The sequence below is a fragment of the Cryptomeria japonica genome, chromosome 6 (assembly GCF_030272615.1).
Source record: "Cryptomeria japonica chromosome 6, Sugi_1.0, whole genome shotgun sequence".
Taxonomy (NCBI): Eukaryota; Viridiplantae; Streptophyta; class Pinopsida; order Cupressales; family Cupressaceae; genus Cryptomeria; species Cryptomeria japonica.
The window spans coordinates 136,419,259-136,432,893 of record NC_081410.1 but is presented as its reverse complement, the minus strand read 5'-3'; the positions used below and the strand labels follow the sequence as shown (position 1 = coordinate 136,432,893).

General features: G+C 33.2%; 2 protein-coding genes across 2 annotated transcripts; one reads left to right on the top strand and one right to left on the bottom strand.

Moving 5' to 3' along the window:
- The first annotated feature begins 698 nt into the window (after nt 1–698).
- LOC131040529 (beta-glucosidase 18-like) lies at nt 699–3,566 on the top strand. The gene is made up of 13 exons (XM_057973476.2): nt 699–880; nt 954–1,023; nt 1,123–1,181; nt 1,266–1,341; nt 1,420–1,491; nt 1,673–1,760; nt 1,854–2,106; nt 2,222–2,337; nt 2,481–2,698; nt 2,788–2,819; nt 2,905–3,007; nt 3,091–3,199; nt 3,302–3,566. The coding sequence occupies exons 1-13, from the start codon at nt 701–703 to the stop codon at nt 3,549–3,551; spliced, it is 1,626 nt and encodes a 541-aa protein (XP_057829459.2). The 5' UTR covers nt 699–700; the 3' UTR covers nt 3,552–3,566.
- A 7,552-nt stretch (nt 3,567–11,118) lies between these two features.
- Nucleotides 11,119–13,211, bottom strand: LOC131876538 (uncharacterized). Its single transcript, XM_059221961.1, has 5 exons — nt 13,067–13,211; nt 12,894–12,983; nt 12,570–12,806; nt 11,229–11,354; nt 11,119–11,139 (listed from the first exon to the last, which is right to left on the bottom strand). Exons 1-5 carry the CDS (start codon nt 13,169–13,171, stop codon nt 11,119–11,121), a joined length of 579 nt encoding a protein of 192 aa, XP_059077944.1. The 5' UTR covers nt 13,172–13,211.
- Nucleotides 13,212–13,635: the final 424 nt, after the last annotated feature.

Here is a 13,635-nt window from a genome sequence, read left to right as displayed (position 1 = left end):
TAGACACTATGGTGATTAAAGGTCTTCCTACTAAATTCTTTCATTAAGTATGTAAGCCACGAAAAAGATTTGTCAAACTAGACATCCCGAAAAATGAAGAAATGACCAATTTTATTTATTTGTTAGTTTTGAAATATGTCCGGTAAATGGGCTTGTAATATTCAACAACTACCATTCTACGTAATTTTCTCCTCGAAATCGAGTTACTATATATCCCATTTCTTCCTCCATTCAACCTGCTTGATTAGTGGCCATGAACATCACACAAGGAATTTCTTCGTAGCAATTTTAATTTCAAACTTTAACAATGAGTCGTAAGGATAAGGTGTAACGACTTTAACTGTTGAAAAGTGTAATATTTGAGTACAACACAACCGCCCTGCCTTCCTCTTTCTTGCATTTTCTATGCCTACCATTGTGTTCTTCCCACTATAACTACTTTGGAACTTTCCCTGTTTTTTTTTGGCTGGTTTTTCAAGTTTTAGTTTTGACGGTGCCGAATAGATCATACGTATTTGTATAACTGTTTGAGTTGAAAACTATTTCTTCTTTATGTAGTCATGTCTAACTAGGACTCATGCCGGAGACTTTGTTATTATCTTATCCACAAGTCATCACTTTGTCATATTTTTCTACCTTGTTCTCCTATAAAATAGCATCTAACAAGCTAACAATCCCATACTTTGCATACTCATTTCCCATGCAATTTTTAAGTTTGCGCTTGTTTCATCTAATGTCTGCCATTAAGGGAGAGGCAAATATGTCGAAAGTAATACTTGTGATTATGATAATGGTGGCTACAGTTTTGGGAGAAGTAGAGATTGATAGAAGCAGTTTTCCACCTGGATTTATCTTTGGAACGGCCTCTTCTTCCTATCAGGTTTGCTTTTCCTTCATTTAAGTTTCTGTTTAATACAAATGTTTGAATTATCGAGTTAACTTCGCTTTTGCAGGTGGAAGGTGCGTATCTGGAAGACGGAAAGGGTCTAAACAATTGGGATGTTTTTACGCACACTCATCCAGGTTTGTTCGGATATAAATTCATCAGTTCTATAGTGTGATTTTCCTTATTTTCAATTGTTTCAAAATGTAATATATTGATGGGTACGATGTATGGCACAGAAAATATTGCTGACGGAAGTAATGGGGATGTGGCTGATGAGCAGTATCATCGTTACAAGGTGCTTGTCATATTATTAGCCAAGTGGTCTTTTCTGTTTTTTGAATAATTGTAGATTTATAATTAATGAAAACTGTAATTTCAGGAAGATATAGATTTGATGAGTTCCCTTGGGGTGGACTCCTATCGCTTCTCCATATCATGGTCTCGCATTCTTCCAGGTATTCATTTGTCTATGATATTCATCTAGAGCGCTTAATATTCATGTTATTCATTTGTCTATGATATTTGTGATAAAGCTGGAAGAGGAGCTGTGAACGTCAAGGGAATTAAGTTTTATAACAATCTCATAGACACTCTACTGTCAAAGGGTATGTTGCCGTGTTCATGCTTTATTTATAAATGTTTCTGGTTTTGTTATATTTTATGGACCATAAGAGTTTTTATCTGCATGCTGAGTCTAGTACCATTGTGACCAAAAGTTTGTCATAGCCCAGATTTAAAAGGGGCTATATTCTCTAACGAATTTCACTGTACATGTGATTGTTGCAGGAATCCAACCATTTGTGACGTTGAATCATTATGATCTTCCACAGCAATTAGAGGATTCGTATGGAGGCTGGTTGAGTCCCCACGTAGTGTATGTTGTAACCTAATATCTGTTTCTTGATTTTCTATAACGGCTAATTTTGCTTTTTGAGCTATATCGTAATCTAATATGAGAACATTGCAGGAAGGATTTCGAAGCATTTGCAAACATTTGCTTTGCAGCATTCGGGGACAGAGTGAAATACTGGGCAACATTCAATGAGCCCAATATATTTGTCCAGGGCGGTTATCTTACAGGAACTTATCCCCCTTCTCGGTGTTCTTGGCCCTTCGGGAACTGTACCGATGGCAACTCAAAAACCGAACCCTACATTGCTGCTCATAATGTTATATTATCACATGCAGCAGCAGTTGATGTCTATAGAACCAAATATCAGGTTAGGAATTAAATTTGTTTATAGGGTATTAGATGCACTCTTCATACTAAAGATTCTCATTCATTTTTATATAATTTGAACGCGAGCAATAATTATAAATCACATAAATTTGCAGAGCAAACAGGGAGGGTCTGTTGGTATAGTAATCTCGTCTTCATGGTATGAGCCTCTAAGAAATATACCAGATGACAGAGCTGCCGTTGAGAGATTGTTGGCATTCGACACTGCCTGGTAAGAAAGGGTCGTTCTTAAATTTCAACCATGTTTACATTCGACTGCGTTATTTTAGTAAGGTGTATTAAGATGGATAACAGTCTGTAATTGATTGCTGCGTTGAGTTTTCCATCTCTACAATTACGGTGAGGGTTGTGCAGGTTTCTGGACCCAATTGTTTATGGGGATTATCCTCCTGAAATGCGCCGAATGTTAGGGAGGCGTCTCCCTACTTTCCCCAGAGAAATGTCAGAGAAAGTAAAGGGTTCATATGATTTTATCGGCATTAACCATTACACAACATCGTATGCCAAGGACTGCCTCTTCTCGCTGTGTTATAAAATACAGTATTGTCCAGATGCATTAGTCTATATAACTGGTAAGGCCACTCTGTAAATCATAGAGCTTAATTTTACAAAAAAAACTTTTGTTGGGGACGATTCTTATTCGACATTGACTCGGTTGCAGGTGAGAGAGACGGAGTACCTATAGGCGAGCCGGTATGTGTTGTTTTCAACTTTTAATCTTATCTTTAATTCATTTTGACGTATCATGATTATCATTTTGGATTCAATGGCATGGCAGACGGGCATGGAAGGATCTTTTGTTGTGCCATATGGAATGGAAAAAATTGTGATGTACGTCAAAGAAAGATACAACAATCCTGTAATTATTATCACGGAAAATGGTAAGTGCATACATCTACTTAATGTTCCATTAACTTGGCTAATCGACAGCTATTTGTTGTAATGACGGTGGAATTGCACACAGGTTATGGTCAACAAAATCATCCGTCAGCCCCATTGGCAGATGCTCTGAATGATGATCGAAGAGTCAACCAAATGGAAAGCTATCTGACCTATTTGGCAGCGGCCATAAGGTGTCTATTATACGTTCTCAAATCATACTTTTCCATGATAATTTTTAAGGTGTGGACAATACTTTCCTTAATATTTTCTTGATTGCCTATTGTTAATTGCAGAAAAGGAGCAGACGTGAGAGGTTACTATGTATGGTCGATTCTGGACAATTTCGAATGGTTATACGGCTACACTGAACGCTTTGGTCTTTACTATGTTGATTACGCCACTCAGAAACGAATTCCAAAGCTATCTGCCAAGTGGTATAAGAACTTCCTCCACAAAAATCATGCATCACAAAATATTCCACAAGCCAAGGGGCGAACCAACAAAATGAAACAACTCTTCTGTGATCAAGCACAAGCCATATAAATGAAATGACCACTATCAAGGACAGTTTGTTCTAAGTAGTTTATTATTAGCATGCGTCTTTTTGCAATATTCTTGTAATGAAAATATTTTAATCAGTTATTATCTGTACTTATTATGTAATATTACATTTTTTAAAATTATGATCTATTATAGTAATGGCAGTCATGTTCAGTAAGTTTGTATCTGTAAAGTAATGGCAGTCATGTTCAGTGAGTTTGTATCTGTAAACATTTCCACTCTGCCATTTGATAATGATCATAGTATGTGCTTATATAAAAACATTCAAACAAAACATTTTCACATCTAAATTTATTTGTTTGATTTGTACATCCATTCTTGCGATTAATTAACTATATAATTCCATTTTCTAATTCACACTACTAAGAGATGGAGGCACCTCCTAACTTACATCAAATATGTATATACCCTACCACTTTCAAGATTTTAATTTGTGACATGTCTTTTAAAAATATAAATACTCTACCATTAAGCAAGTTAAGGTGTACATAAATAAAATAAAAATAAGTTTTCACTTTAAAGATCATTATTTTCTTAATTATCAATTAGTTTATTATTGTAAAGAAAATAAATAAATTTGTATTTGTACATCAGCATAAAATTATATGTAAGCTGATAAATTAGACTATAGCTTAAAATATATTAATTGTATTTATCAATTTTTTATATCTTAAAATATGGTGTATTAGAAATTTACTTATTTGTGTATAGAATATTGTTTTTCCAGGCTTACTTTTATTTTGTAGATTATATTAATAATGACAAGAAGTTTCAAGATACTATTTAATTTACAATTGTGTATTGCATATAATATATTATATAACATTCAAAATATAAATGTATTATGTATTTATGTATAATTGATGGAAATATATATTTTGTAATAATTTCATTTTTGTTTATAATGCAATCTTCAATTTCCTTTGCTTATGTAAAACCAACATATTATAGCTGTAATGTTAACTGAAAGATTCTTCTAATCAACAATGCAACCTCATAACTTACTCTTTGTAATAACTAAATCTAGTCATTTTACTTACAATTATAAATACAAATGTTTTTAATTACCCATTTTATTTTCACAAAACTTAAAATCTCAATTAAATAATTACTTAAAATATTCCTATTTTTTATGAAATAAATTAAGTGTATAATTCACTCATAGATTTTATCTTTCATTTCTATGTTAAATTAGAGTGTTGAATAACTAAATTATATAATACTTGTTTTCCTTCTAAACATTTTAAACTAGTGCAAATATAAAATTTATATTTAGTCTAATCAACATTCTAAAAGTAGAACTTACATTTATAGTTTTCAAACTTAAATAAAAATAAATTACAATAAGCATATTTGGCACCATGTCAAACACTAGTAACCATAATGGCTACCATAATAATATCCTTTTTAGGGGGATTGGGTATTTGATGGGAAGATAAGAAAGAACCACATCCAATTAAGATCAAGAAATTCTTTATAAAATAAAATTATTTTAAAAATCGAATAATATATTTAACAATGAATAATTTTTAAAGATTGAATTATTTAGACTTGAAATCTTACAACAAAAAATTTATTATTAACTAGGTCAAACTAATATCCAATTTATTCAAACATGTTATATTTACTATTAAGTAAAAATAATTTTGGATAATATGAATTAAAGTATTTATGAACTAGTCACTTCTTTGACTTTACTTACAGAAGAAAAGAAAAAAAAAATTCCCAATAAAAATTGAAAGTCAAACCTGTAGAGAAATTGTATAGATAAACGAAACTCAATTACATGAAATCTCATGGTTGGGAGATGAAAAAAGTGATATAAGGTAGTTAAGCTACCATCACATGCATGAAATGTCTTCATTGCAAAACTATCAAATTGATTAACTAATGAAGAACACAATGATATGTTCAATGAAATAAATTTTCCTTTCAAAATATAGCATATGCGACACATGCAATGGAAGTATCTAATAAATGAATCAATGTAGCCATCTCAATCCATTTAAATCATATTTATGCTTTTTAGTGTTAGAATGCATGCAAGTATGAGACACGTCGAGTTCACCAAAATCATATGGATAGAAATGAGATCTTAGGTCTATGGATACAAACTAAGATCTTAAATCTCCATGGCATATCATTAGGAACTTGAATAGGCTTATCTGTAATCCTAAATAGGAGAGTTAAGAACTCTGGGATTATATGTTGCATTTTTTATAATGGAATTGAGATGAACATATGTGTGTTCCAGGCTTAATGATTGAAAAAATATGACTTAAAGTAATGACAATTATTTATAGAAGAAAAAAATGTAATAAGCCAGATCTAAAAATAAGACATATAAAGGAACCTAGATCTACAAATTGGAGCTAAAAGTATTGTACTAGTGTGTTTTGTGCCATGGTCTAAGGTACTTGTGACTAATAAAAAAGAGTAGAAATGCAATTAGGAGGTTTTGTAGGTCCATCTCCCAAAAATTTGGTAAAAAATTGTTAAACACATGTGCAATGCATCCTAGTCTAGAGTTTTTGCCTATTCAAAATATGTGAATATTTGTCATTGTTGATGTAATATCCCATTCTAAGGACCAAGGTAAAACATAATACGATAAATTTTCTTTTGAAATGACCACAACAACAACAAGTTGCACTTCCACAGCACCATGCTCACAAGTGTCATGAGAAAAATAATGATGCAAGGGAAAAGACAACCAGGATGACCTCACCATTACACATGAAAAGTGATAATACTAGTGGAAGACTAAAAAGTCAAGTGACAAACCACCATTAAAAACAAATAAGAGAGACCTTCTAAAGGATGACGTACAACTCACAATCACAGTCACTCCTGACACCATACAATGATAGGATGAGGAAATCATCAACCTTTGATGCATGCAAAGGTACAATTTGAACACTTATGACATACTTAAATAAAAACACCAATAGTAGTGGTCTAGGAGCTATCGCCACTCAACTATATAAAGAAAAACAATTATGAGACAAAGAGTAGGATGAGGACACTAACACCTCTAGTCCACTCAAACCAAAACAATCCTTTAAAAAGAGTCGGCCTAAACTAGAGGTTATTTAACTAGGAGACATAACTCCCTCTCTACCTTGCCAGGGTTCAACATTCGGGGATACAACTTACCATATTAGAGATAAGAAGGAAACTTAACCCAAAGACACCTGAAGTCTGATGTTTGAAGGACAATCAGTGGTTCACGGGTCTGGGTTTAGCAAAATTAAGACTCAACAAGGAACTACAAAGGCTTGAAACCTGACATCCAATGAATCCAAGACCCCTAATGCTCAACATTGGACAAGTTTTCATCAAGGATCAAGGGTTGAGGATCCCACCTTCCAAGTTTGAAAATCAAACAATGGAAGTTTGATGCCTGATACCCAAAAACCATTTGGGAAGCAAGTCTAAAAATAGCTTTCAAGGATTGGGGATTGGGAATGCACCTACCCCTTTCCAAAAATAAAACATGGACATTTGTTGCCCGATGCCTGAGACACTAAGAAAAAATGATGATAGAGAAGATGATTTTGATGATCGATGGTCAAGGTTCCCAATACATTTTCTACACTAAATTAACTCTAGAGAGTGAAGACCCAATCTACGAAACCCGACACACTCAGAAAACTTAAGGAAATGAAGATAATTTTGGGAAGGTTGAGGGTGCACTATACTTTTTTCCAACATAAGGAAACTTTACGAAGCTCAATCCCGAACCTTGAAACTCAAACCATTTAGATAATTTTTTTCTTTTAGACTAAGAACACAATATTTAAAGAATTTAATGACACAACTAAGAGATTCATTTTAATCCCAAATAAAGGTTCCTACAAATAATAACCAACTTTACCATAAGAATAAAAGAAACTTCATCAAGCACTATACAATCATGCTCGATTCCAACACACTTTCATATAATCCAATTCATGTAAACTAACATGGTTCATCCAATTAAGTTACATCCATCTCAATGAGAGAGGTCCATGAAATAATATTACATTAAACAAGAGGACTCCAATTTCCTATCAATATACAATTAAATTTGAAGAATAAACTAAAAACCATAAATAATTACAATAGAGATGGGTCCACTAAGCATGTTGATCTACTATCCTCTGGACCCCAATGATTATATCCATGCCACCTAATCACGTGGAATCAAAATATCCACTCTCTCTATATTGGGAGATGGTCACATTGGCCAAAAGCACACTCAGACCAAACACATAAGAAGAGAGATCACACACATGCCATACATAAAGTATACATGCTCATACACATCATACAATAAATTCATCATTAACATCAAAGGAGAAATAAAAATCCTCATTAAGCATGGACACCAATGGCACAACCAAACTCTCAGATTGGACACACTCACCAATGGAGGAATGCAATACATAATCATTGGGCATGGTCACCAATGGCACAAAATCAAAGTCTCACAGATGAAAGACTCATGGGGAAGAAGGCATAAACAAGTCCAAGAACAAAGCATATACAACATTTGAAATTGTCTCTATAAAGACAATAGAAAACATAATTTTTTTTGTCTTTGTAGAGACAATTTGGGATTTAAAGACATATTGTCTCTAGAGAGACAATAGTTGGGATTAAAATCATATTGTCTCTCGAGAGACAATATGTCTTTGGATCTCAACTATTGTCTCTCTAGAGACGATATTAAAAAAGGTATTAAAAAAATAAACAATTTATTTTAAATATTTTTGTATAGTTTTCATTAAAAATGTATTAAATAAATAATCAATAGAATTGTCAAATGTTTATGCTTAGAGTGCTGAGTGTCACGCGGTTAGCATTTATATAGGGCAGGGATCTCTTTGGGGTGTTTCAAGATTAAAGTGAGATAAACTAGGAATCTTGGAAGTTCTGTTCTGGCTGCCCTACATGATTCCATCGCTGAAGGATTTTCTTTGCAATCTCTTTGTTGCTATTATATAAATCAATTGCTAGCATATTAGTTGATATGTATTGAAGTCTTTGTGTAACAATTAAAGATGAAACGTAGGTCTTGACTTAGCAAAAATGATTAATAGTTTCTTGATTTTGTTATTGTATGTGGGCTCTCTTGGAGCTGCCCGACTTTGTGTACATAGGGGTTTATAATTTATTTCATTTCAGAAAATTTGAAATTCATCTGGCTTTTGTCAGGTTGGTATATGCTCTTATTGTTTACTATTATATTTGTAACTTTTAACATGATGTATATTTGTTGTCCTATTATTTTCAATAGCCTATTGGATTTAACAAATGAATGCTTTGTATGGAAAGAAAATCTAGACAATGACATTTAGCTTGCAATAAGCATTTATTGGCATGATAAACGTGATTTTGCAACAGGCACTATATTCTGCTAACAATCAGGATCTGTTCCAAGTGATTTGTTAGGGAAATCAAGTCTCTGCTTGAAGGATGAAAAGAAATTTAGTGTTTTTGCAATGTTTCATGACATTTCAGGGATGAGGATGCTAGGACATTTTTCAGGACAGCAATCTACTGGACATTTTTTAGGGATTGATAAGTGAGAAATATAGTAGCAATAAAAAAATAAAACAATTTCATTTTTGATTTCATTGTCCAAACTCAATAAACATAATAGAGGGAAGAGTATGGTACTAAGTACAATTATGCTTCATCTGAGCTATCAATATCAAAAGAGCTGTATAAAAGAAAAAGAAAGAGCTCCTTGAATCCAAGTCACATTGTATGTAAAGTTGTGGTTCCTAAGACAATCTTAACTCCCTTTTTGGCCCTTCCAATTTTAATCAATTAATTTCCTCTTGCAGTGGCAACAAGACTTGGTGTTTTCCATTATTTTCCCATGTTCCATTAGCATATTGAAAAATATTACCATAGTAACTATTTTTTGTTCTCATATATTGTTATGTTTTAAAAGCTATTTAATGTTGCAATACTTTATAAAGTTATTGCTGATAATACTTACCAAGAATAAGTAATAAATAAGAAAGAAAGGATAAATGTCTAAACAACAATAATTCCCATCTTACAGTTTGTATAGAAGTTCCAATTCAATGTGGCCCGTACCAAGATTAAATTTTATTCCATCCCTATCTCGTTCTCTTTGTCTATCTATTCCCTATGCTTCATAACGTCTACTGTCTCACACTACATGATGACAACAGCTACTGGAGATCACACACTAGATTATCTTTACCAATATCACAAAACTTTCTTGAATATTTCACACAGTTGGTCCTTATATTAAGCTTCCTTGTGAGAAAATTCCAAATACTTTATCTTGTTTCCTTTAACCTATCCTACATAATTTATTTTATCTTGTTCACTGTGATGTATCAGCTAGTGGAGAACACCCCTAAATTCAATTACCCATGGAATCTGTTAAACATATATCATTTCAAAATCGACTTAAGTGAGGAAAAAATTGATAATTGGGAGTTAGAAAAATGGTCAGGAGTTGCAAAGATGTGCATAGGAAGAAGATGGAGCAATAGCAAAATAACTCACATTTGCCAAACTGTGGTCACACGTTCAATTCTCTGCAGGTCCCAGTAGCAATTGGCTGGGGATCTCATATTACAAAAATGGCCCAATCTTACCTCAAGTCACTAAATCAATTTTAATCAGTGCAGCATTGGGAAAATTGAGTACAAGAAAGGGCCATCAAAACCAGACTTAAGCAATAGTAGCAATCATTTTTTCGCTAGAAATTGAATTCCAATTCTTATTACAAAATAACCTAATACCATTTAAGTTAGAAAATCGTTTGTACCCATAGCTGCATTGTGAATTGAATGAGGGAAATCTTATAAAACCCAGTTTAAGCAGCACCTGCATTGAATTTTTTGTTCAACAATACAGTTCAACCCTGTTGCACCACAACCTACTGATATTTATCACCAAAACACTAGTACCCACTACTGCATTTTGAATTAAGTGCAAGAAAAGCGCATCAAAACCTAGCTTAAGCAAACTTTGCACCGCTTATTTTCTTAAACAACGAATTCCAACCCTTATCACCGCTTATGTATGGAAAGTTATAATTTATCAATGTGGTGTCATTAGTGTGAGGCTACTGGAATTTAGCAACCTGTAAACCAAGTACAGTTACTTACTTTCCTAATCAAAATTGATAACTATTTAAGAAACAACCAACACCACATGTTCTTAAGGAAGAGCTTGATAATAAATAAATTCATAAGTATTAGTTAAACAAATATGATGATATATAAATTAGATTTATAATAGCAATGAAAACTGAACAATGATAGGAAGCAAATATGTCTTTTGTTCATTTGTTTCTATCTATCCTCTTGCTTTGTGTCCTCTTTTTACGAGGCACCTTTCTGATTGTGGGTGTGGATAGTTCATCACATTGAACACCCTCCTCAATATTGTTGTCTCCCACTTATTGAAATTCAAGGATGGTTTCCTGCCAAGTTTCAGGAATGACAATTGAATCATTGTGTGCAACAAACAATTCATCATGATCCTCTACCTCCTCTTGATGCTCACTACCTGATCAGTTTAATTGTTGAGCTTCCTATACACAAAACAATTTAACTTATTTAAATAACTTAATACCTCGAGTTAAATTATTGCATAAGTCATATGATATTATAAAGAACTTACCTCAAATTCATGACCACTCACTAAAATCTCCCCTCGATCTACCAAATGTTGTCCTAGGCCTTGGGAACCATGTAATAAAGAATATTTTAGGTCATCCTCTGAAGCTTCCTTTTGAAATTGGTGAACCTACATTAACAAACATAACCAAATTTACAAGGTATAATGAATCATAAGATACAATTAACTCAGAAGTTTTTCATGACTTTTTATGAAAAAGAAAAATACAGTAGATGAAAATATTCACTCACCAAACCACCACGAATGCTATTATACCCACCAGATCCTAATTTATGGGATCCAATACTTGACACCCTAGCTTGGGTTGCTTTTGTTGTATCTCAAAGGTGTCTTTTAGATCCTCCTCATGTAGATGGCCTATAGTTTGGATTATTGTGTGCTTTCCTCTTATATTTGGCATCTTTCATGAGTTCAGCCCATGTCACTTGGTTTGTAATCCAAGCTGGATGTGGATATCTCAAGTCTTTTGTCAGCTTTGACATTAAATTATCTCATTTAGAGTGCATGTATTTCCATGCAATATCAAGAATGATATCCTTATTAAAACCTAGATTTCCAAATGCTGTTATGACATCTTTGAAGAGTTCCTCTTTCTTAGCATTGGATTGCTTCATCCAATCCATTTGAATGGTATTTCCAAATAATTGTTCTGCACACGAAAAATAAAGTGAAAAATTTTTAACCCCACTTCATCCTTCAAGACATTTCCTTCTGAGGTGAGCAAGATCTTAACTTCTTGCGTTCCTTTTGTAGTCACTGAGGATATTGTTGTGGTCTTAGGGGTTGAGTTAGATGCTCCTATAGGTGCATCAATCACTTTGTCATTTATTTCCAGTATTTATAGTGAGATTGTGAAATTGTCAGAAACCCAACCAAAATATGAAACTATTTCTAAGCAGCCAATAGTATGAAGATGATCCAAGACATTCTTGGATACATCACTATTCAAGTTGCAGCAGTTAATAAGAATGAAGGTCAAACAATAAAGAGAAAGATTGTTTGACAATATCCGTAGTTTTGATTTTGTTTGTTTTGATTGGGATTGGTGCGCAAGCATTCATAGTTCTGATTATGTTCATTCCATCTTTGTGATTGATTCCTAGGAAGAAGTATCTAGAGGATGTTACATGTAACAGAGACAGTTCATCTTAAGTTGTAGTGACCAAAGTATCTACAATGCTACAAATGAAGAGAACAACCATTGAGTAAAGGTTAATGACCAGTCATAATAAAGTTCTAATCACAGTGTTTAAAGAAAATAAAACACAATAAAAAATCATTAATTGTTAAATTATGAAAATGAAAATATATAATTAATTTAACCTGTTCATCTGAGGTAGGCCCTGCACTCTCCAACAATGCCCTTTCCCATAACTGAATTTGTACAAGTATTTCTTGTTTGGTTGGAACATTTTCAGGAGTATCTGGTAGGAGCCTTAGTACTCTTGACTGTGAATCTATGAGACTCCTCAAGGAAACTTGTTCGGTTGTTGGTGGGAGAATTCTGACTGAACCCACATCAAGAACATTAGTGTTTGTTGGAGTAATCCTTGAAATATCCTATAAGGCACAGATATAAATATTAGGATGGTATAATAGATGACAATAACGTAATCAAACCCACACAAACATATGACTGAATCTTACGTTTGGCACAACAGTAGATGTAGTGGAGGGCACAGCTAGATCCTTCATGCCAACAAGATTCATGCTCGATGGAGTTACTTTTGAGATTGCCTACATTCCACAAACACAAATTAGCATAATATAATAGGGAACATAAGATAATTTAGCATACAAAAGACAAATTTCAAGCTTACCTCATGCACCATCATAGTAATTTGTTGCCCTTGTCCATTTTTTAACATATCAATCAAACCATTTAAGATCAGAGGATCCCCCATAGCAGAATTGGTAGCATCCATGACCACATTCTTAAAAAAATAGAAAATGACATAAAAATAAGAAAATTAGAGAACATATGCGTATAGCACCCATGGCCACTAGAAAAAGTTTTGTATACTCTAAAAAATTGGAAAATATAGAAAATACAATCATAATCATAGTCATAATCCATGGAAGAATGCTATGAGATATATATGTAGAGTTTTGGTGCTCTTCTATCCTTATCCACATTAAACGGTCATAGAAAAACATAAATAGACCATAGAAACAAAACTGACATGATAATGTGTTGAATTCAAGAGTTAAGTTATGAATAGAATGGAATGGTAAGTAGGATGACTGTGCATCTTCTCAGGATGTGCAGTTCCAAGACTCTACAAACCAAAATCCCTTTTAAGGTGTGTAGGTTTCTAGCCATTGACATTCGTTATTGAAACGTGTTCCACGCTGCCAACTGCGACAACTTATCAGTCCACATGGAAGT

Bases quoted from the DNA above. Each gene is read 5' to 3' on its own strand.
- LOC131040529 (XM_057973476.2), top strand. From the start codon at position 701: ATGCAATTTTTAAGTTTGCGCTTGTTTCATCTAATGTCTGCCATTAAG. The intron at 2,107-2,221 runs GTTAGGAATTAA...ATAAATTTGCAG, and splicing joins TCTATAGAACCAAATATCAG to AGCAAACAGGGAGGGTCTGT. The intron at 3,200-3,301 runs GTGTCTATTATA...TGTTAATTGCAG, and splicing joins TATTTGGCAGCGGCCATAAG to AAAAGGAGCAGACGTGAGAG.
- LOC131876538 (XM_059221961.1), bottom strand. From the start codon at position 13,171: ATGGATGCTACCAATTCTGCTATGGGGGATCCTCTGATCTTAAATGGT. The intron at 12,807-12,893 runs GTAAGATTCAGT...TGTGCCTTATAG, and splicing joins CATCTACTGTTGTGCCAAAC to GATATTTCAAGGATTACTCC. The intron at 11,355-12,569 runs GTTAAATTAATT...TTGTTAATGTAG, and splicing joins GGCCTACCTCAGATGAACAG to GTTCACCAATTTCAAAAGGA.